Source organism: Leuciscus leuciscus (genome assembly GCF_965113295.1).
Source record: "Leuciscus leuciscus genome assembly, chromosome: 15".
Lineage (NCBI taxonomy): Eukaryota > Metazoa > Chordata > Actinopteri > Cypriniformes > Leuciscidae > Leuciscus > Leuciscus leuciscus.
The window spans coordinates 27,131,055-27,155,016 of record NC_138739.1 but is presented as its reverse complement, the minus strand read 5'-3'; the positions used below and the strand labels follow the sequence as shown (position 1 = coordinate 27,155,016).

At 39.2% G+C, this 23,962-nt stretch overlaps 1 protein-coding gene across 9 annotated transcripts in view; it reads left to right on the top strand.

The window, feature by feature from the left end:
• The window catches only part of patj (PATJ crumbs cell polarity complex component), a 119,342-nt gene that overhangs the window by 14,366 nt on the left and 81,014 nt on the right, over positions 1 to 23,962 (top strand). For all 9 annotated transcript variants that reach the window (XM_082138661.1, XM_082138662.1, XM_082138658.1 and 6 more), the window contains exons 9-24: positions 2,146 to 2,382; positions 3,655 to 3,757; positions 3,862 to 3,950; positions 4,226 to 4,367; positions 5,564 to 5,695; positions 9,477 to 9,556; positions 9,963 to 10,019; positions 10,689 to 10,823; positions 11,696 to 11,872; positions 12,029 to 12,097; positions 12,505 to 12,732; positions 18,469 to 18,678; positions 19,002 to 19,109; positions 21,363 to 21,647; positions 23,286 to 23,358; positions 23,439 to 23,535. In XM_082138661.1, the coding sequence (XP_081994787.1) occupies positions 2,146 to 2,382; positions 3,655 to 3,757; positions 3,862 to 3,950; positions 4,226 to 4,367; positions 5,564 to 5,695; positions 9,477 to 9,556; positions 9,963 to 10,019; positions 10,689 to 10,823; positions 11,696 to 11,872; positions 12,029 to 12,097; positions 12,505 to 12,732; positions 18,469 to 18,678; positions 19,002 to 19,109; positions 21,363 to 21,647; positions 23,286 to 23,358; positions 23,439 to 23,535 (2,222 nt within the window). The remainder of the gene's footprint in view (positions 1 to 2,145; positions 2,383 to 3,654; positions 3,758 to 3,861; positions 3,951 to 4,225; positions 4,368 to 5,563; positions 5,696 to 9,476; positions 9,557 to 9,962; positions 10,020 to 10,688; positions 10,824 to 11,695; positions 11,873 to 12,028; positions 12,098 to 12,504; positions 12,733 to 18,468; positions 18,679 to 19,001; positions 19,110 to 21,362; positions 21,648 to 23,285; positions 23,359 to 23,438; positions 23,536 to 23,962) is intronic.

The following is a 23,962-nucleotide window of genomic DNA, read 5'->3' as shown; positions in this document are numbered from 1 at the left end:
TCAGCTTTACTCTCTTCAATGCTTAGCCAGGAGGGACAGAGACTGGAAAACAACCTGTCCTGGTTTAGACCCCTCACACACACACACACTCACACACACATATACACACACCTCCTCTTCTCTCCCACCCAGTGTCCACAGCTCAGGCAACAAACCCCTTCTTGTTCAAAAGGCACATTGCTTGCATTTCACACATCAGTGGATCTTATGCTCCAAAAAAGCTGTCAAAATCAGGGCTTTGTTATCCCTGGCGTTTCCCATTTCAACCTTTAATGGCTGCGGTGGGCTTCAATGCACCCCCGCTGTCCCCAGCACAGTGGCAGGAACAAGCTGCCGAGATTTTCCCTGAACAAGTTGATGTATCAAACGCCTTTCATGTCTCGCGCTTCACAAAGACGGCTGTTCTCCTCTCCGCGCTTTGTGTAATCACTCTTTAGTCCTCCCCTTCCTCTCGCCGTTCATTTGGCCCGTCTGCCAGAGTCCTAGAAAGAAGAATACGTCTCACAGCTCAAGCGGACCGGAAAGGGCCGTTAGGAAAGGCCACGTAAGAGTGACACGGTTATTGTGGATGTTAGACTTTTGGCTCCTGCACCTGTGGATGATTGAAACAAATTAGGTTGTAAATGTGAGATTTGGCTCAGGCCTGCGTTTGGGAGGTAAATTATACTTTGGGGTCGGTGAAAATGACATAATATGGACTCCAATTGTTAACTGGTAAAATGGGTTTATGTCTATGCTGGTACCTGACAAGTTTGTGCCATATGTGTCATGGATGGTAGTATTTCTATATAATAACAATAGAAAAATTCAATATACAGTTAGAACTGTAAATATTACTTTGTTAAACATATTATTTTATTAAACATTTAGATACAATTTAGTTTAATATAATTACATTTTAATAAAATTGAAATATAGAGACATTTAATTTTATTATTTTATATATTCTTTTTTAAATTTATTATTTTTAACAATATACAGTCATGTGAAATAGAAAGTACACCCTGATTGAGTTCTATGGTTTTACGTATTAGGACAATAAGAAATCGTCTGGTCTTTTGTAGGTCATAAAATAAGGTGAAGAACAACACATGACATATTACACCGTGTCATTATTTATTTAACACAAATAAGGCCAAAATGGACAAGCCATGAGTGACAAACTAAGTCCACCCTATGATTCAATTGCCTGTAGAACCACCTTTAGCAGCAATAACTTGAAGTAATCATTTTCTGTAAGACTTTATCAGTTTCTCACATCGTTGTGGAGGAATTTTGGCCCGCTTTTCTTTACAACGTTGCTTCAGTTCATTGAGTTTTGTGGGAATCTGTTCATGCACAGCTCTCTTAACGTCCCGCCACCGCATTTCAGTCGGGTTGAGGTCTGGACTTTGATTGGGCCAGTGAAACACCTTGATTTTTTTTTTTCAGCCATTCTGTTATAGATTTGCTGGTGTGCTTGTGATCATTGTCCTGTTGCATGGCCCAGTATCGGCCAAGCTTTAGCTGTCGGACAGATGGCTTCACTTTTGACTAGATAAGACTTGACTCTGGAATACAGAGGAGTTAATGGTCAACTCAATGACTGCAAGGTGCTCAGGTCCTATGGCTGCAAAACAAGCCAGAAATCATCAACTCTCCTTCAGTGTGATGGACAGTTAGTATGAGGTGTTTGTGCTGCTATGCTGTTTGGTTCTCCCCACATGTGGCGCTGCGCATTATGGCCAGACATCTCCACTTTGGCCTCATCTGTTCAAAGTACTGTGTTCCAGAAGTCTTGAGTTTGTTCAGATGCAACTTTGCAAACCTAAGCCGTGCTGCCATGTTATTTTTAAAGAGAAGAAGCTTTCTCCTGGCAATCCTTCCAAACATATCATGCATAGTCTTTTTCTAATTTTACTGCCATGAACTTTAACATTTAACATGCTAACTGAGGCTTGTAGAGTCTGAGGTGTAGTTTTTGGGTGTTTTGCGATAATGGGAATTATAATCTGGATGCTTTACAATATTGTCTTTTTTACATGATAGTAATTTGGGGAGAGGGTGCACTCAGTTATTTTTAATTTTTTTGGATGGATGGATAGATTCACCTCATGTATGATGACTTCAACTTCCTCCTCCATTCCTCTCATTTACCCCTCCCAGGACGGGAGGCTGAGAACAGGGGACTACATCCTGCGGATCGGTGAGACGCACACTCGAGGTCTGGCCAGTGAGCAGGTGGTGAAGGTGCTGCAGTCCTGCGGTAGCCATGTGCGGATGCTGGTCGCACGAGACCCGCTGGAGGAAGCCCAGCCTCCACCTCCACCTGCCCCTGCCACAGCTCCCATCACCTCCCTGCCACCTCTACCTCCCGTGCCAGCCCGCAGGGGCAGCAAAACGGTACGAATACACCAGCTTTAAAATTACTCAGGGAATGGTTGATTGATTGTTATTATGATGATTAGCTTTACCATGCAATGTCACATAATACCAATCTTTATACTAAATATTTTAATATTGAATTATAGACTCTCACAAAACTATCATATTTTACCCCATGACCAATATATTTAAAAATAATAATAATGTTTTCAACTTACTTTTTTTTTTATCACAACATTTTTTTATTATCAGTTAAGCACCTTTAAACCTACATTCTTATTGCTGTAATGCAAATAAAATACAATTTAAATATTTCATAATAAATATACAGGTATTTAAATTACATTTTATTAAATTAGTTTTACCACATGTACTTTTTTTTTAATAAAATGTATAAAAAAAAAAAAAACATTATACTACAATAATAAAAATCATCATTAAGAGATATGAGAATCTATATAGAATATTCAGTAAAATAATCATTGAAATAATGTTCAAGTAAAATATCCAGATGTATTACTGCAGTGAGAAATTGAAGGACAACATGCTTTTTTTAATTAAAATAATGTTAGAGCAAAAAAAAGATAACGGATGGATGGATGGCTGGATGGATAGATAGAAAAATATTTTTTTAAGGTTTTATTCTCTATTCTGTCACCTGATGGAGTTTTGGTTCCTTGCCACTGTCACCTTTGGCTTTTGGCTTGCTTAGACACTTAATATTCAACAATATTATTGATCTGCCTCCATTGACACCATTATATAATAACTGAACTGAGCTGGACGATGACATCACGGTTTTCTCCACAGCGGCTATGTATATAAATGAACTAAATTAATAACTTTTTTACAACAGAAATGAAACATCACTGAACTTGCTTAAGCTGGACTGTGACACAATTTTTTTCTAGATCTTTATTTTCCTGTCATCTCTGTAAAGCTGCTTTGAAACAATCTGTATTGTAAAAAGTGCTATATAAATAAACATGGATGGATGGATGGATGGATGGATGGATGGATGGATGGATGGATGGATGGATGGATGGATGGATGGATGGATGGATGGATGGATGGATGGATGGATGGATGGATGGGTGGATGGATGGATAGATAGGATTCCCGATGGATAGATAGATGGATAGATTCCCATTAGATTGGAAAAACAAACTTATTGAAAGAGCGGGTACAAATTTGGCTGAACATGTTTTCATAAGATTCACCTCATAAATGTACAATGTTTATAAACTGTTTCTACACATAGTGTCAGTTTCTGATCTGTTATTTATGCAGCCGAATTTGGAGGGATACGAAATCCACGAAGTTGCTTTAAAAAAGAAGGAGGGCCAGAGCCTTGGGATCTCTATAATCGGATACAACGCTTTGACCACTGAGGGTAAGAAACATATTTTGCCTTGTTTTTTTCCCAGAAACCCAACTACTAATCAGTTTGCTGTTAATTATTATTTACTCGCATCTCTCGTCTCTGTTGCATGTCAGATGCGGTGGGGGTCTTCGTGAAGAACGTGGTTCCAGGCAGCGCCGCTGAGCAGAGCGGGAAAATCCATGTCCACGACAGGATAATAGCAGTGGGTTCTTAATCACTTTTTAATGAGCTCTACCTTAATTAGCCCCGTGTCCGTACGAGCGCTCTGACAGAACAGGACGCCAACTAAGCGAGACGTCTCTTTCATCTTGCATCGATTCACAGTTTAATAAGAGCGGGTTTGAGCGTAGACGTGGTCAGCTGTCATGCTCTCCCCAGCCTCACGCTAGGCTAATCAGTCCCGGTGAGGCGAATTGGAGAGCCCGGTTAGCTGGGCCTACAGTGACTTCTTGATTGTCTTTGTGTCTGTGTGCACAGTTGGATGGCGTGAACCTTCAGGGATTCACCAACCAGGAAGTCCTGGAGGTAATGAAGCGGACAGGCGATATCGTACACCTTACCCTCATTAGGAAGATCATCTCACCCAAGAGAACGGGCGTAGAGAAATCGCTAGATAAAGGTAAAGTGACATGTTTGGAATTTGGATCAGATCTGTACATCGGGGGAAAAAAAGTTAATTATTTTATCAAATTTTACATTTAGTTGTAACATATTTAGTTAATTGAAGAAAACAAATAATATGTGAAATTATTGGCCTTTCAAACTGCATCAAATCTGGAAGTTCAAACAAATATTTCTATTATATTTAAATTTTAATAAACACGTTCTGTTCATTTATAAGAAAACAAATAATATGTAAAGTTATTGGAGTTTCAGATTGCATCAAACACAAATATTTATATTTAATATTAAATATTTAAATTTCACTTTTATGCATTCCGTAAATTTTTTTGAAATAATGTTAAATTATTGGGCTTTCAAATTGCATAAAAACAGGACATTTTTATTTAAATCTGCATAAATTCAATAATAATAACTTTCCCTACATTATCAATTTCTTTAAAAAATTTACAAATAAAAATGAATATTCAATTTTATATTAAATGTATATTTAATATATATATTTGAGATTTAGAATATTAATTATACAAATTTATTAAATGTTTTATTTTATTATTATTTTTATAAATGATTCATTTCGTTCCTAAAGTAAAGAAAATAAATAGTATTTGTAATTACTGGGCTGTCACACACACACACACACACACACACACACACACACACACACACACACACACACACACACACACACACACACACACACACACTCATAAATTACAAAAAGTATTTAGCTCTTTAAATGTCATGCCTTCTTGACTCTTACAGCACCACGAGTCCAGATATCTTCCACAGGTTATTTTGCACAATGTTTAATCAGGAAAACCACAGGCCTGTGTGGTAAAACCCTGTAAAATAGTTCTATGGGAGCTCGTCTCATGAACAGGATACAGGAAAAATCTGCCCACGGTGCTCAGTCAGGACAGACATGCTGTTGACATGTGTGAGCGTGTTTGAGTTTCCATCAAAGAGCTTTTATTACTGTAAAAATAAAACTTTAGGCCTACCTAACATTATTGCTTTAGCTGTGTCAAATCTGACCGTTTTTATGATCTTCAGTAGTCTTGGATTGACTTTACAATTTGATATTTTTTATATGCATTTGAATTTTTATAAATTGCTGTTATAGTCTGGTTACAAATATGATTCAGAATTAAATGTACATGTTTATATACTTGCATGTCTGTGCGTACACAGTCCAGAGAGAGTCGTCGCGTGTGTCTCTGAAGAGATCGTCTGAGATCAAGGCGCGTTCGGATCAGAGGGGCTCTGTGGTGGAGTCGATGGACCCTGCTCTGAGTGGGATCAAACAACAGCTGCAGGAGAAGAGTGAGTCCGTTCACACACATACAGGTGCTCAACAATACTGGGCGGTATCGCAGATGGCAAATGATATAAACCCAGCCTGACAGCAGTTGTTCCGCTCTCGTAAAGACATCCTTAACTTTGTTTTGATTGGCTTAGTGGTTTACACTGAAATGTTGGGTGCTCATGCACTAATTAAAGGCCTGTTCACACCAAGAACAGTCACTAAGATAACAATAACCAGGGCTGCACATAAACGGTGCGTATGCCTGGTAAAAATAAACAATGCTCATCAGAAACAGGGACACGGACACGTTTACTTACTGGAGTAGGATTTTTCTCCATCTCTGGTAAGATAGCAATCATGATAACAAGTGTGTTCATTAATTATTAGGTGCGCAACGGATCGCAGTTGATCCGTGATCCGTACGGACCAGGCCCCACGGTTCAGCACGCGTGATTTGCGGATTAACTGTTAAGTTTAACTATCATAGAGTGAAAGTTTATCATTTGGATGTGTTTTGTCTCACCAATTTACACATTCAAACGATTTTAAACGCAGAAGGTGAAAATCGGGACTCTCGAGCTGTTATCTGTGTTAGAGAGCGAGAGAGAGGCACTTTCAGACAGTGCACGAACACCGAATTGATTCCTCTTTACTTGCACTTGAACGAACACATACACAATAATGTCAAAATACCCGTCTCGACAAGTATTCTCTCGGTTATGTGAAAAGTGAACAGTTGGGAAAGAAACCGGATGTGTGTCAGTATATGATTGTCCCGTGCATTCAGTCTTAAAGTGACAGCAGCCTAATATTCCTACTGTTGTCTTTGTCATTAATGTAAAAAATAAATAAAAATTCAAATCATCATCATCATCTACCATATTCGAGAGAAAAAAAGATTGTAAGGAGAGCAGTCAGGAGGAAATTGATGACGACAGCTTGTAGGATAAGTGTGCCGCGTAAAGTGTGAGTACCCAGCAGCATCTCCAGGTGCTCCCTTGAGAACCAGACCAAAAAAGTTATGTTCTGACTATAACTCTATATATGAGTTCCCACCATTAGGATTTTACATCACGTACACTGTATTCTAAAAAAACGTAGTATGCTTTGGGCTTTAGACTGAGGAATCCGGTCCGGCTGCGCTCCCCTCTGGATGGGGGTCAGATTCAGGCCAGCTTATACACCGAGCTTAGCAGGCATTGTTTCAGCCTTGCTAGTCGGCAGATATAAATATGGCGATAGGCGTACTGGAAGCGGAAGAGCAGGCCTTGGCTGAGGCCGAAGCAGCCCGGAGCTCTAGTTACATTCTGCCCTAATTAATCCGGACAAGACCCGGTACCTGCCAAACTCCTAAATAAAGCGTTCTGTTGCACTGGGCCAATGCATGCCCGGGATAACAATGATTGGTTGTCAGGGACTCATTTCCCAAAGCTGGAATCATAGCACGTGTAAAATGATAGCCGCCCTCTAGTCAAAACACACACCGCTTTAATCATGCTTTCACCTCCAACTTTTTTTCCCCTGTGGTCTTAGAAATTGTACTGCCATGTGAGCGTGTAGATGTTTAAATATTTTCTTTATGGATAGTGCTTGACTGTTTTGGTACATTGATGTGTCATTTGATAAGAGTGAACTGAGAGGTTTCGCTAAATTTCATTTTAAAGATAACTACCCTGGAAGTGCCATTAAATGTGTTTCTTTTGTGTCCTGTAAAGTTGAAAATCTCTGGAAACAGATGTGTTTCAGCCCTACTATTAAAAAAAAAAAGTGGACAACACGGACTAGTTGCTGCCGGGTTTTCTGCACTTTTTCCAAGTTCTGTCACACCAGTATTTTCGACCCATTAAAATCAATCGAACGTTGACACAGAAGAACTCTCAATCAGAGAGATGGTTGACAATCGGTCCATGTTGGTATAATTATAGTCCACAGTTGCTCCAGAAATGCCCACAGCAGTTAAAAACCATAGGAAGTACTATGTAAAACCTAATTTACTCAACTTTTGTGGGTCTGTAGTAACTTTTCCCATGTGATGCCCTCTATTGAATGTTGAGTGACGTTTGGATAGGCGGTGGACATTCTTTCTCAGTGTCAGCAGAGTTTTTCCTGATACATAAACATAACAAGCCATTGGCGTGATCAACATTTCCCCTGTTCTCCATATTTTCCATTGTGCCGCACCTGGGCTGCAGATGTTGGCTGGGGTTTGACGTCCCACGTGTAGAAGCGATGCATTGCTGTATTAATGTACTCAAACATTTGTGATGAATGGTGTTGCAAGTGAGGCGTTAGAAATGCTAATTTAATCAGGTCTGCATCCATTGCTCTCACTCACTCACTCACTGACTTTACTTTTTAATGTAACAAGCATTTTTTTGTTTTGTTGCTTTTTGTACAAGTGGTCAGTAAAAGGAGCTTATTTTTCATACATTTTATATGAGGCTTTCCATTTTTTGTTTTTAATAAAATATAAAGTTTGGGGTCGGTACAATTTTTTTTAAACAAGAAATATATATTTTTATTCAGCAAGGGTGCATCAAATTGATCAAAAGTGACAGAAAATATTTTTTTATATTTACGAAACACTTGTAATTCAAATAAACGCTGTTTATTTTTTTATTCCCATTCTTTAAAGAATTCTAAAAAGCAGCAAAAACTATTTTCAGCATTAATGATAACAAGAAATGTTTCTTGAGCACCAAATCAACATATTATAATGATTTCTGAAGGATCATGTGACACTGAAGACTGGATTAATGATGCTAAAAAAGTTGCCATCACAGAATAAATTTCATTTTAAAAAATATATTCAAATAGAAAACAGTGGCTACAATATATTTCACATTATTATTGTTTTTGATCTAATAAGTGCGGCCTTGGTGAGCACAAGAGACTTTCAAAAACATTAATAAACCTTACCGACCCAAAACATTTGAACGATTATATATATATATATATATATATATATATATATATATATATATATAATTTTAATTTTAATTTTTTTATTGTTTAAATTACAGCTAAATATTGTTTTTGGTAATTAAAATGTAATCATTTTAAAGCATTAGTTTTTACTTTGATGAAATGAATATCAGTTATGATATTGAATATCAGTCATTATGATGTATGCTTTTAATCTGTAGCATACAACTAAAAAGATTAACAACAGGCCAAAATCTAAATTTTAAGGTGGTATACTGATAATTGATGCTTTTGAAACGAGCTTCTTTTCATCTTAGCTAAGTTTTATCAACATATTTAATAGGTCTCACAAAAAAAAACATGGGATTTGTGTCTATTATTATTATTATTATTATTTTATTTTTTTTATAAAGTGGGACACCAAATTGTACCTGATTCATGGCAAGTAGTACCTGGTAAATTTACAGCTTAGACTACAGAAGAACATCTTTGTTTTCTTACCGAGAGCACATTTTCTCTGAAATCCCACACTACACTCACCCCATATCATAGTTAAGGGTCACAAGTGCTCATAATAGCTGTTCCACCCATTTACTTGCCTCCATTGCCCTTTGGGCTTTCAGCCGATATTGTTCCCTGGCGTCCCGTTGTCGTTTTCTGCAGTATCACTGCTGACTCTTCTCTCAACTCTTGCCCTCGGCGCACTCTCAGCCCTCTGATTATATTCATCCGTCAACCTGACATCAATCCCATGCTAGTATGCGGCACCTGACATTAATGTCATACGTTTCCACTCACTCTGTCACGGACAGTGGGCACCCAAATGGCGGTAATTGACTTTAAACGCTGCTCTCATTATTGTGTGTGTTGTAGTGCAAGAGCCGGCCCCGCTGACGGAGATGGAGCTTCGTGCTAAATGGGAGCAGGCGCTTGGTCCGCATTACGATGTTATGGTAAGCAAAAGCGAAAGGGAAGTAATGTTAACAGATGCTAAGTGCGGCTCTCAATTAAACATGAAGCAAACTGCACATCAGCAAGAACCGCCGGCACTTACGCATGCTGTGATAAGAGATGTTCGATCGACCAGCTAAATCTGGCCGTAGATTGCCTCAGTTGACTCTGGATTTGAGTTCATGTGCTGACATACTGTTGTTTGGGTTTATTTACCATAAAGGGAGTGTGTTGACCGCAACAGGTTACCACTATGGAGTTTTTTTTTTTTTAGGATTTAGTTTTTTTGTTTTGAGTTTTAGTTTTTTGAGGTTTTATTTATTTATTTTTAAATGTGTTTATATACATATAGATATATACATTTATTTGTTATACTGTTTTATATGTATTCTGTTTTATTTTTTACAGGTTGTACAGCTTGACCCTGTCATAGAAGATGATATTGAGCTACAGAAGTACTCCAAGGTAACGTGGAAACAGCAGTCACAATTTATGATTCATTCATTTGTTCATTCAGCACTATAGTAGGGCTGGGCGATCTATCAAATATTCATAATATATAGTGGAGATGGAAGCAAGTTAGTCGCACGCAATCCTTCTTTGTCTCATGACTTGCAAGCATGAGAGCATTACAATATTAGATTTCTTTTTTTTAGCTCCTCACAAGTTAAGTTCAATTCATTTCCATTAATCAATTTGTTTCAATGGATCTGTTCATAACCCTGAACAATTTGTATGCATGATCACACAAAGAGATAACCCTGAACAATTTGTATGCATGATCACACAAAAAGGTCTGTTGAAGTCCTCACCTTGCTTTTAATATTTTATGTTTTAGTAAAAATATACGTAGGTAAATTCAGCTATACAACCATGGCTGTTTGGTTGTAATGATGATTCCTTCTAAAGGGTTCGTTCACCCAAAAATGAAAATTCTGTCATTAATTACTCACCCTCATGTTGTTCCAAACCCGTAAGACCTTCGTTCATCTTCGGAACACAAATGAAGATATTTTTTATGAAATCTGAGAGTTTTCTGTCCCTCCATTGAAATATCAAGATATATATTTAATCTACACCACACTCTGTAGTGACCCGCAACGTTTGCGTAATTGTGAAATTATGTTTCTACAGCTTCTCCCAATACACACAATGCGCTTGGGCGTGGAACTAGATTCTTTTGATGGACACCACTACATTTCTACAGTGGCTCCTGAGGGCCCTGTGGCAAAACATGGGCTACTTCGACCTGAGGATGAACTTCTGGAGGTAAAGTAATATTAAAGCGCATTACCCAGCATCTACACTGGCGACGTGGGTCTTCCCTGCACCCTCTCTGTTTGGCATTATGGTTAGGTGGGCTCCCAGTGTTTGGCCAGCCTGCAGTTTTGCTTTTGGCTTGCTTTGGTGAGCCTCTTCTCAGTTGCCTTAATAACACTGACCTTTGCATCCTGCCAGCACCAAGCCTCCAGGAAGGCTTGCTGCTGCTGGCTCATAGATGTTCTGGCAGGAGGGCTCCTGAGTCTGACCGAGGCCATCTGCATGACTGTCCCCTGCCCTAACCTCCCCACTGGCCTTGCTTCCTGCCCCCTTCCCTCTAAACTTCCCCCTCCCACCTGGTCTGGCGGCCGAAGGCCGGATGGATGGTTAAAGTAGGGGAGATTTGCAGGGCTGCAGGGGAAGTGGCTTATAAGATGTGGCGTACCTCAAGGATCCATCCTGGGGCTAATGCATTTGTTGAGGAACCTTTTATGAAAATCCCAAATTTCAGTGGAACCAGTATCCTAATATACTTTTCTCGGTCTTGCTAGATGCTTGCAAGCCCAATGGTGCAGCAGTGGTGTTGGTGTGTGTGTGTGTGTGTAAGGGAAAGCATGTGTGGAGCCTATGGCTTCCCCCTGGTTTGGGCAGATGGCACAGTGCCGCCCCCACTAGCCATAGCAGCTCCAGGCTTGCCCACTCCATGAAATGCCAATCAAAGATGACCAGTGGATGTCACAGAGACTATTTTTGTATTAACTATTATAAATGACCATATTTTTAGTACCCCTACTGACTGATCTGGGAAACTGTGCAGTGTTACATATTCTTTATGTTTGTAAGTGAATTTTCTCCCAATAAAATGTGTATTGTATTTGCAGGTGAATGGCGTGCAGTTGTATGGGAAGTCTAGGCGAGAGGCTGTTGCGTTCCTCAGAGAGGTTCCTCCTCCATTTACTTTGGTTTGCTGCAGACGTCTCGCTGAAGAGGGCAGCGAATACCAACCTGAATCTGAAGAGTGGCACTCATCCAGCCCCTCAGCCAGCCTACAGGAGCAGGTAATAGAAACATTCATGCACAGGGTCCAAAATTAACACTCAACAACTGCCAAATATTAGTAAAAATTGACTTTGGGAAGTTACTCGGAATTGACCAATACTTTAAAAAGAACTGCAAAATAATAAATGCTTGCTAATTTTGTATTAATTTTACAGATTGAGAATAACCTCTCCATGTTGGCCAAAGATACAAGTCTACGCAACAGCATAAGGGAAGACTTACAGGTTTGTCCATATCCTCTAATAAAACATTACTACTCTATTTTAGCTCAGTAGTTCTCTATTTTTTTTTTTTGCTTCAGGATCTATATTTTACATTGGATATCATGTGGCACCAAAATTGTTTATCATACAAAAGTAAAAATATATATTTTTTTACATCAAACTAGGTTAAAAATGTAATAAATTATATTATATAATTAATGATATTTATAATTTTTATCTCTGTAAGCTCATTTACAAAATGAAGAAAAATTGTAACATGATCAACTTGTTTTTTTATAGTTTGTTTGATTTGAGCATTTGATTGTTTAATTGATCTCATCAGAACAGACCTGCAACCCATTTTTGGGTCACGACCCACCAATTGAGAACCCCTACTAGCTCAATATGATTTGTGTTTTTCTTTTCAGGACCGTCAGGCATTTGCAATGGAGCAAGAGGTTGAAGATGAAGGAGAGCCTACAGAGTCAAGCGGCCCTGAGAGAGAGCAGATGGATGAGGAGAAGGATGATGAAGAAAAAGAAGAAGAGGAGGAGGAGGAGGATGAAGGGGAAATGGCTCTATGGTCTCCGAATGTGCTGGTGCTAGAACTAGAGAAAGGAGAGCGAGGTCTTGGCTTCAGCATACTAGACTATCAGGTGGGGAATTACCTCATTTCTTTTTACTCCTAAATTAATACATAAATGCAGTAAATACAAGACTAATCACAATTCAGTATGCAAACAGATATAAGAAAGCGGTTCAATCACAACTCAATTTACAAATATCATGGTAATGTCTTTATGATCCGTTACATTTTAAATGTTGAACATATTGATAGAATGTAACGGATCATGAAGAATTAAGTAAAAGGGAGATTTTTAAACTAACTCTAGTCAAATTTGCAAAACACAACAACAAAAATGGATTACATATTAAGGCTGAAAATATCTTAGAAACCTCTTGATTGCTTGGAAACCTTATGTTAAGTAGTTTAGAGTAAATTAATGGCGGAAGTTTTATACGTCTGCAGTTTAGAAAACACCCTGACCATAATGTTTAATGAATACTGCTGCCTTGCGAAAACTGTAATATATAACAAATATCAGACCATAAAATGTTACATTTTGTTCAAAAACAGTACCATTGATCCATATTTTGGACAAAATCAGCTTTCCTTTAAGCAGGAGGAAAAAGGAGACCGGACTCAATGAATCCCCCTTGACTTTACTAAAGTGTGATCACAGGAAACTTGCATTGATGTCACAAGTCTTTGGACACTGAACAAAAGAAAACAGTGAAACCTTTCTGACTACGGCCGCTGTTTATCTGGCCTCGTGCCAACCGTCAAACCCTTTGCTCTGCTCACTTAGTACGTAAAGCTGCTTTCCTCCTTCCTTCATTAGCCCTCTAATCAGGGTTAGTACATAACTGCACGTTGATCCTGAATCAGAAGTGATCATGTAATGAGGCCACTTAGAATGCAGAACCTCTCCCGCAGACCTGCTCTCCACCGCTCCTGTGGGACGCCTCGTGTTTTATATTATCCAGCCATGGGTTCCAATTGATTTCATGCAGGGAAATGGTATTGGCAGGAGAAAAGCATGCCCATTCTTTTGCAACTTCATCAGGACTATAATAAATGGCTGCCGCATCATGGCGAAAGTGAACGGGGGGATCATGTTTTAATGGTAAGGTATGCTTCTTTCCTCGTCAGAGGCTGCCATGAATGATGGGGGCCGTGGCGACATGGACCGAATTACATTGCCGCTTAATAGCGATAACCTGAGCAGTGATCCCTTAAATTCTTCCTTTCTCTTCATCTCTCTGGTAAATGAAGGAATGAAAATGGAGGAGGGAGGAGGGAACTAGGGACAGTGTCCATAGGCTCTGAGCTAGAAAAAAATATGTTTTGCTGACTCAAAGTCCTTTGTTTTCTTTTTTATTGCTATTACGAGATTGTATGAGGCTACGCTGGGGTTTTTTGTTTGTTTTTGCAGCATGAACAAGTACAAACGAATTGCATCGATACCACATCGATGATCTGAATTTGAGATGATCTCATCCCCACCAAGGCGAGAAGAGAAGAAATTCACAGTCCTGCAACTTGAATCATAGATCATTGTCATGAAGAGTCTGAAGTACTAAAGCTTACTTTGCAGATCTTCTGGAGGAGTTGCTGGTGCATCCTGGGGTTTATTGGAAGCCATATTGACCTGTGCAGCTCCCCCTCGGTCGAACTCACCGTCTTCGTGCTCTGCACCAGCTGAGCCCCCTCCACCTAGCCCCGTATGTTTGCTTATCTGCACCGAAACGAACGCTTTTCAACCCGAGGGCCTCATGCATGATGGGTGGGAATTGATTCAGAGGAGGAGGGGGTGTAGGCACTTGCAGAGTTGTGAAAGAAGTGTTAAAATGTCCATAAATGTATGAGCTGTAAGGAATTGCCAGAAATACTAAAGCGCAACTCCCACAATGCAATGATGGGTATGGTCTTCTACGGTCTTCTAATGGAGAAGGAATCTCTCAACCTTTCGTCTTGAGTTCTTTTCTGTTTCCCGCGGCAGACGAGCCAGGGTCTCTCCAGTCTGCAAAGGGGGAAATTGATTTTGCCGTTCTCTCCAGTAAGAGGCCTAAGTTGATAAGGCCGCGTCGAGACCTGCAGACATGCTTGGAGCCTTCGAGAACCTTCAGTCTCCCCCTCTTTCTACCGCCCTCTTTCTACTCTTCTCATCTCAACCGCTAATATTACCCCCAAAGCAAGGAGACCTTGTAACCGCAGCTAGATTGATGGGAGCCCACGGTCACACTGACAGCTGGAAACCAGGGAGTTTTTCTTCCCTAAATGACACCCCTGACTGCGTGAGTGACGTGAAGTGGCGACGACAAAACCATTTGGAGTCATGGCTCGGTTTTTTGCTCTGGGATCTCGAAGTAAGAAGCACTGCGTGGCAACATGAGAAGGACCCCACTGGTCGTCCTAGCCATCCTGGTAATGGAGATTAATGAAGGTCATCTTGATCTGAAGAGTCTTGAAAGTCAACTGATCTGAAGAATTGAGCTGTGACGGTTTTGTTTTAAGCGGGATTACAACATGGCCATTTAAAAGTCATTACTAAAAGTTCTGACTAACAATTGAATTTGTCTATGAAGTCATGGTGCTGCCAGGCTGAACTGAAGTATTATTGAGCAGCTTTTCTGCAAAGGGATCAGGATAGATGTAGCTTATGTGAAGCTAAATGTTATGTTAAGCTAAATGTAGCTTAACATAACCCTCTGTTTGGGCAGCATGTCGGCCCTACAACAGCTTCAAAAAGGAAAATGTCTCTGTTCACAAAAATAATAAACTTGAAGTGTAAAATAATAGCATGAAGAACATGCAGAATTTGAGCTGCAACATGTTCTCAGAAGGGTCTTGCGCCTGCAGATGCCATTTTGCAAGTGGGCTGTAAACTCTCTCTCTGCAAAACAAGTTTATTTGTTACGTAGGTTGTGAATGCTTGGCTCCAATAATAATGTCCAAGGAGAAGAGATCTGAGAGAATGCATTTTTGAATCATTTTCGATGGTTCAAAGAGCCTAACCTGCACATCAATACAGCATTTAGTCTCATCCAGTGAATGTTTTAAAGGAGAGTCATAAATCATCCCGGTGTGTTATTATTTATTTATCGTTGTTTATTTATTCTGTGGCCCGAAGCTGCAGAAACTGACCAAGGGCTGTTTTATTACCCTTGCAGGAAAATAAGCTACCAAATCGACTGCAGACACCATCCTAAATGTTAATATGTTGAAGAAGAATATGCATTATGATTTTCAGCCATGAAAAATGTATGTAACATCATGTTGTTTCTCAACGGTGTCTTCCAATATTAGGATCCGATTTGTAGCAGATCCAAGGGAGATTTGTTTGGATTTACTGCCATTGTCATTTCTGCACCGTCTATGCCACCTGTTCCTAAGTCAAACAGCTGTAAGTTTTATAATAAACAACGGCTGATGCATTGTTCCTCCTCCTCGTGTGACTCTTTACATGACTAGCATCAAGACTTCAATGCACCGCGCAATATTAACGTCATAGCTAGTAGCGAGAAAACGGTAAGTGAACAAATGTCAAAACAAATAAAGTGGATAACATTTTGCCATGCATTTCTTTTTCCTTTGAATGTCATGGTATATTTTGAATTGGAACAGCAAAAAGTTGAAATTGTCTGAACTTGGAGCTTCGTGTTACAGTGTTTGACCTTTGTTTGCCATGCAACCTGAGGTAATGCTGTAGCTTAACTCGTCACTTTGTAGAATTATTTGCATTGGAAAACATTGATGTGAGTCATTTAAAATGGCCTTATACCTAACCAAAGTTATTTAAATTTTTTAACAAAAGTAACATGAAGCGAGGCAAACATACTTAAGCAGACTATTCTTGTGGGATAGTTTCGAGGAATTGATGTGATTGTGCAATTTGCTTGTCCGTGGAAGTGGCATCCTTTCTCCTCTCAAGGCAACTATGGTCAGAACAACCAAAAAAAGAGAAAAAGCAAGAAACCGACGTCCTGGTGTTCCTGGTATTCTGTTCAGCAAGATTGAAGGTGAGTCGGAGCGAAACAGATGACTTGGCCTGCCGTTGATTCCTGCAAAACAGCAGATTTACTGTCCGCCTGACACCACACTGAAGAATTTCAATCCGTTTGACAAGCAGGGCCAGCAAAGGGAACGCTTGGAGGAGACGGTAGTAAACCTAAGCCAGCAAGAAATATGGGAGATCCATTCTGGGCAGCCAATGCTAATGCCCATCTGTTAGCTAGCGGAGAGTTTCGACCATTATTAAGGTTATGTAGACCACAGGAAAACATCATGATGGAACTGTTACCGTTGCCATGAACTCATTTAATCCAATTCTGACTGGCTTTTTTTAGCTGCCGATGGTTGTGTGGAAATGTTGTAATGTGCAACACCAGCCAGGAACTTCTGGGATTTTTGTTTTCTTTGGATCCTGCGATGTTCCTCACACCTGTAGCATGGAAGACAGCTACTCTCCCAATAAGCCATGTACTGTACACCATCTAAATCATATGAACACTCGGATGGAAATGCAAATAAGAAATGGAGCAACCTAGCTCTTTCTTTCCATCTCTCATGCAAACATTCATACTGATCACCGTCTTTATTCCGTAGCAAGGTGACGTATTGTCGTATTAGGAGCCCCCTGTGCTAGCTAGTTCCTCTTGGCTTTTTTTTTTCCCATATAAAAGCTGCTCTACTGACATCACTGGCCATGTGGGATGAGAGCAGGGCTTGGAAAGCAAAGCATGCTTGGCTGGAACCCGGCAGCCGGACAATGCAGCCTGTGTCCTCCTAAAGCGCCAGCTGGAGTGGAACTTCAAATCCTCTCTCCAACTTTTTCCTGTCTTTTTTTCCCCCCTCATTCTTTCCCTTCTAGCAGGCCTCAGTTCCTCCAGCTCTGAAATTGCTTTTCTCTTCTCGTCTGCTTACCGTACAGCAGTGGCTCACTGGGTAATCAGGAGGCAGTAATTGCTGGGCTTGCTGACCCACTTTTTATGTTTGGGCTGGGTGAAGATTCCTGGTCCACTGTCCGCAGTTTCGCTCGGGGGCTCCACTGAAGTTCATTGTTAAAAATCCTTGTCAGTAATATGTTATCTCCGTGGTCTGAGGGGTCTTTGTGATCTGAACCTGTCTTTTGTGGTCCTGTCCGAAGATGGGGTCAACTGCAGAACAGATTCATGTTAAAATCTGCAAAATTGCAAAGATTGGGTGTTCGGCCGGTCTTTTGACATGGTTGGTCGTAAATGTTCATGGGCAGATAGATGAGATTACTAATGACTGCGCGCCCGCTTCAGTTTTTACTCTCAAATAACTACTTGTTAATCACTTTTATATTGTCATACGCCACATAAAAGCCGCCCATATGGGTCATGAAATATATTGTTGGAGACATCAAATCGGTTGAATTGCAGTTTTATGGCAGAGCTCCCCAGAGATGTGATTGATACTGTGGCACTTGGGTTGTTGGAGTGGGAAGTTGGCCTCATTTGGCCTTCCAGCAAGTTTGTCATGCTCTTTTGCAAGTAGATTTTAATGCGTGGATCCCAGAGTCATTTCTGTTATGAAGTCATTTCAAATTAGTTCAAAAGGTACTTTCTAACTTGAATGACCACAGGAATGAAGGCTGCTTGTTTGCAATCTTCTATTCTCTGCTTACTTTGGTTCAGTTTGAAATGTTTGTGTTAAGTTTTAAACAAATAAATGAAACTTCAAAAGGCAGTCGTTATGATCTGCTTTTTGATGTGACTGTGACGTATAGGTTAAATCACGGTCACTATTGCTCCACTCTGCTCATGTTTTTTCTGTTTGCTATGGTCTGCATTGCCCTCTGCAGGACCCTCTGGATGTTGCACGCTCTGTGATCGTCATCCGCTCTGTGGTTCCTGGAGGGGTAGCTGACAATCACGGTGGGCTTTTCCCGGGTGACCAGCTGGTTTTCGTCAATGACACCTATCTAGACACATGCTCTCTGGCCCAGGCTGTAGAGGTTCTCAAATCTGCTCCACCTGGGATAGTCTACCTTGGAATCAGGAAACCCCTGGCGGTATGTAATTATGGCCCCATAATATTAACGTTCAGTGCTGGAGGTGTTTATTTGGGTAAATATTTGAGATTGGTGGGTATTTCAACCAAGCTCTCAAACTAGTCCACCACAATGTGACTATATCTCACAGTATGACTTTATTTCTTATTTTAATCTTCCTCACAATTATCCACTTAATTTTTTTCTTGATGCAGCTTGCCAAACAAGATTGTTTGGCTTGTAGCTAAATAGTTAACTCCTACTAGTGGCAAAAGGCTACATGTGATATGTCCGTATATTTTGTATTGATTTTTTGCATTCTTTTGTTTCTATGAACTATACAGACAGAGGACAGAGGTAGTGAGCAGCTGTCCTCTTGGCCTGTAGAGGGCGCCGATGAGCAACCAGCGGCAAAGCAGGTCATCAGCCACACTCTCCCATCTATGCCAGAGGTATTCAGAATACGCCTTTACTTAAATTATTTTGCAAGCAGTTAATCATTTTATTCAGCAAGAATTCATTAAATTGATTGAAAGTGTCAGTAAAGATTTATATTTCAAATAAAGGCTGTTTTTTTTTTTTTTATCAAATCATCAAAAATTGCTGACAGTTTCCACAAAATATTAGATTGGTTTCTGAAGGGTCATGTGACACTGGAGTAATTATGTTGAAAATTCAGCTTTGCTGAATAAATGGCATTTTAAAATATATGAAAATAGAACGTTATTTAAAATTGTTATATTGCACAATATTAATGTTTTTACTGTATTTTTGATAAAAAAAATGCAGCCCTGGTGAGCATAAGAAACTTTTGAACCGTAGTGTTATATATATATATATATGTGTGTGTGTGTGTATATATATATATATATATATCATATTTATTGTAAAGCAGATTCGCCATATATAGATTGGTCTGAACAAAAAAAAAGTGTGAATTTTTTTAAACAAAAATGCAAGTAAATTTAGTTACATTAGCAGAAGTTAATAAAATAAAGTTAGACTAAATGTTTTGTTGTTGGTCCTTGGCATGAAAAAAGTTTAAGACCCCTGCTCTAAACATCTGCAAACAGGCTAATGTCCATCAATATGTAGGAAGGAAACCCAACTACAGTTGTGATTTAACAAAGAGAGCATGCACTGAAGCAAGAAAGAAAAAGAGTGTGAGGAAAAAGAGGAGCAAATGAGCGAGCCTCCTGAGAGGGATCTTTTTGGAGGTGATGCATGACCCCCTCTATGGGCCTTTGAAATGTACCGTATTATCCTTGAATTTTAGCAAAGATGTAATTGAGGCGGCCGAGTCAAGTGCTGCCGTAAATCTACTCAAAACGAGACTAATTGCACCATTAAGATTTTAGACTCTGCACATTTTTCATGGCAAATTGGTTCTGCTCTCCGCAAGGGTGGGGGGGATGAGTGAGAAAGGAGCTGAGTCGGCTTGTTGGAGCGTCGCGGGGGAAAAGTGCGCTTTCAGCTCTTATGATCCGTAAGTGTGTGGAAGAGGGAGAGGAGGACAAGCTCCGGCACCCTGTTGCAGGGATAGAAAGAGCTGCTTTGTATGCGGCAGACAGACAGGAGGTGAGATGTCTCTACCTTACACGCCCCCTCCAACATCAGACGTTTCTGTTAGCGGATGATTTAGGGGGGAAGAATGTTAAAAGGGGTATAAAGTAGCATAGGGTTTCGTTATCAAGAGTTTCTTTATGGGGGAATCAACTCAGAAACTGAAACCAAGTCGGATAGATTTTGACTGAGTTTGGTAAAACTCTTGGGCCTTGTTTTGACTAAAGATGATGTTTTTGAGCACTATTGATATTAACATTTTAGCTTGTATTTGATTTATCTCACCTTGTGGTTCAAGATTTAGGTTGGTAGGTGGGAGGTTACAGGTTTAAATCCCACAAGAATTTGTAGTAAACCTCTTGGACCTTGTTTTGACTACAGATGACATTTTTAAGCAATGTAGATGTAAATATGAACTTTTTAAATTGTATTTGGTTGATATGGCCTTGTGGTTCAAGATTTAGGTTGGTTGGCAGAAGGTTGTAGGTTCAAATCCCACAAGAATTTGTAGTAAACCTCTTGGGCCTTGTTTTGACCAAAGATGATGTTTTTAAGCAATATAAATAAAAATATGAAAATCTTTACTTGTATTTGATAAATTTTGCCTTGTGGTTCAAGATTTTGATTGGTCAGAAGAAGTTTGCAAGTTCAAATCCCACAAAAATCGGTTAATAAACTATTATCAGTGTGCTGTTAAAGGGATTTTTTACCCAAAAATTAACCCAACCAGAGACCATTACAAAGTCAGACTGGGTCTAGTAAAACTTTATAATAAATGTTTTGACTAAAGATTCTTTTTCTTTTTTACCACTATTGATATAAATATGAACATTTTAGCTTGATGAATTGGTCACCAGAAGGTTCAAATCCCACAAAATTTGGCGGTAAAAGCCATAGTTCAGCCAAAAATCTAATCCTCTCATCATTCACTCACCCTCATGTCATTCCAAACCTTTATGTCGTTCTTTTGTGGAACACAAAAGTAGATGTTTAGCAGAATATTTACACTGCTCTTTTTCTGTCTAATAATGCTCGAAAAATACACCATAAAAGTGGTTCATACGACTCTCTTGATGTGTTCTTAGCTTTGTGTGAAAAACAGATGGAATTTTAAATTGAAAAGTCATGTTCTTTGTGTGTAGGACTTTGGAAATGACTCTGTCTTATCTGACGACCTGGACGAGGAGCCCGAGCTAATCCTTGACGCCGAGCCACGCTATGCCTCTCCCCTCACCACTGACCTCCTGCCCGGCCTGGAGCGAGAGATGGCTGTGGATGAAGATGATGAAGAGCAGGAGATGGACACCATGAAGGATCAAGGGAGCGCTAGTCTGCCTTCATACCTCAGCGAGAAGACTCGTTCCTGGGAAAAACCAGCGACTTCCAACCTCTTCCAGTTCAATGCTCAAGCTGATTCGCAAGAACAGGTGATGCATAATGATACTCCGATGCCAAATATGATTTTGTAGGTTTTAAAGCCATACAAAGTGTTAAAATACCTTTTGGCTTACATTTTTCATTTTCATAACTGTAACACTGGGGGCTGAAATGACCTGGCCTACTTCTAGACTTTCATTAGATTTTCTTTTACATTTATGCATTTGGCAGACGCTTTTACCCAAAGCGACTTACATTGCATTTCAAGGTACACATTTACATTCTTATCAGTTCTTGCTTTCCCTGGGAATCGAACCCATGACCTTGGCGTTGCAAGCGCCAACGCTTAACTGTTTAATAAATACAGTAAATAAACCGCGTTACTAACAGCGTTATTTTTTTTCAGTTACGAGTAATCAAACGAATTACTGTTTCCTCTGTTACAACGCCGTTACTGTTACTGACAATAAAATGCGGCGTTACTATAATTGATCTCACTGAAGCGGTTTTCATCCGAGTAGGCTCTCTCTCAGCCATAGGGCCTGCAGAGTTTTTTCTCTGGTGTGTGTGTGTTTATGAGGCGCTGGACTGGACAAAAGAGAGGCGAACGCCGTGAGCAACAGTGCACAAGAGAAGGCAGAGTGTGTCCGAGCATAATATAGTTTGTTTATAAATAAATTACACATTTCAGCATTAGAATAATCTCTGTAGCATATTGGTATCATCTGCAACGTTTAAATTAGTTTACATGGTTATAAAATGAAACTCCAAAATAACCTGCAGGGAATGTTCATAGAAAACATCTTTGTTTGACCGGTTGTGAACACGTGCGGCAAACACGACTAGAATTTGGCTTAAATAACCTCTGATGATGACTTTCTCTGTAGGTTATAAAAATAAAACCCAAAAATGTTATATTTTATTATTATTATTTATGTTGGTACATTGTTCAGTATTATATTTAGAGCACTTTTTGTTAAACTGTTTACTTTTGTGAGGAAGAAAATACTTCAAGTAGGCTATACAGTATGTCGACCAGTTGTAAAGGTGTGTGTGTGTGTGTGTGTGTGTGTGTTTTATCATTTTAATTTGCATTAAAAAGAGTGTATGTGTATGTATATGTTTTATTTCTATTTATTTATTGGTACATTTCTTAAGAAGCATAATTTATTTTTAGACTTATTTGTTGGCCAGTTGTGGTCTGTGCAATACATATGAAAAGTTCTAAACCATCTATTGTGTTTTGTTGTTCCACTATAGTAATGATAATATTTTAATATTAAAGTTAATAGGTGTCTCTTACATTAAAATAGTATAGATTAGTGTACAATGTTTTATAATAATAATTTATTCTATTTAGTGTCCATTTCATTCATTTAACATATTTAATATTGGGAGTATCCAAGTTATTTTACATATTTAAACTCTTTTTTTCTTTTTTTTTCTTCTTTTTTTTTAAGTAACGGAATAGTTACTTTCCCTGGTAATTAGTTACTTTTGTAATGATGTAACTCAGTTACTTTTTATGAGAAGTAACTAGTAACTATAACTAATTACTTTTTTAAAGTAACTTACCCAACACTGGTCATCAAGTTCACAGCATTAGATTTTTTATTTATTTTATTTTTATTTAAGATCAAATCCCACAAGAATACGTGATTGAAACTCTTGTGTTGTTGCTGCCACAGTTCCCTGCGGTGAACGATGATCTTTCCACAAGCTTTGAGAAGATTCAGTTGCAGCTCTCACAAATTCCCCTCGGTGAGTGTTTGTCTTTAAAACAAGGTTTATTTAAATAAGTACAGTTCGGTACAGTTTGATATTTATACGTCTGTTCTCAGGTCAGCCTGCCTCATGGTTGGAGGCAGCGGACAGCGAGGCAGACTCTGACTCCAGAAACGAAGGCTCAGAACTTACCTTGACCGACACGGACACTGAGTGAGTCTCCAGCTGTAATAAATACACACCCCAACTATATCCATCACTTAACTAACTTCTGTTTACAAACAAAATTACCATGTTGTCATTGGTTTATTTTTGAGAGTACAGATGCATATAGCAGGTAATAACATTTTAAAAACATATCTCTACTAGCTAATACACACCTTAAAGTCATTAAATACGTTTTTTGTAGTACCTGTGTTCATAAAGATTGATGCCTTGTGAGGAATTGTAATTACCATGTTTTCTAATAGAGCCATAATGCCACCTGCTGGACAAATGTGCAGCTTTAATTCTTAGGACAGTTAAAAGACTACATTTTTAAAGATGTAAAAATAAGATACTCAAATTATTTTGAGTGTTTAAGAGTACTTTGAGAGAACAAAAATTTGTGGTGTTAATCAGAAATGAGAGATTTATGCTT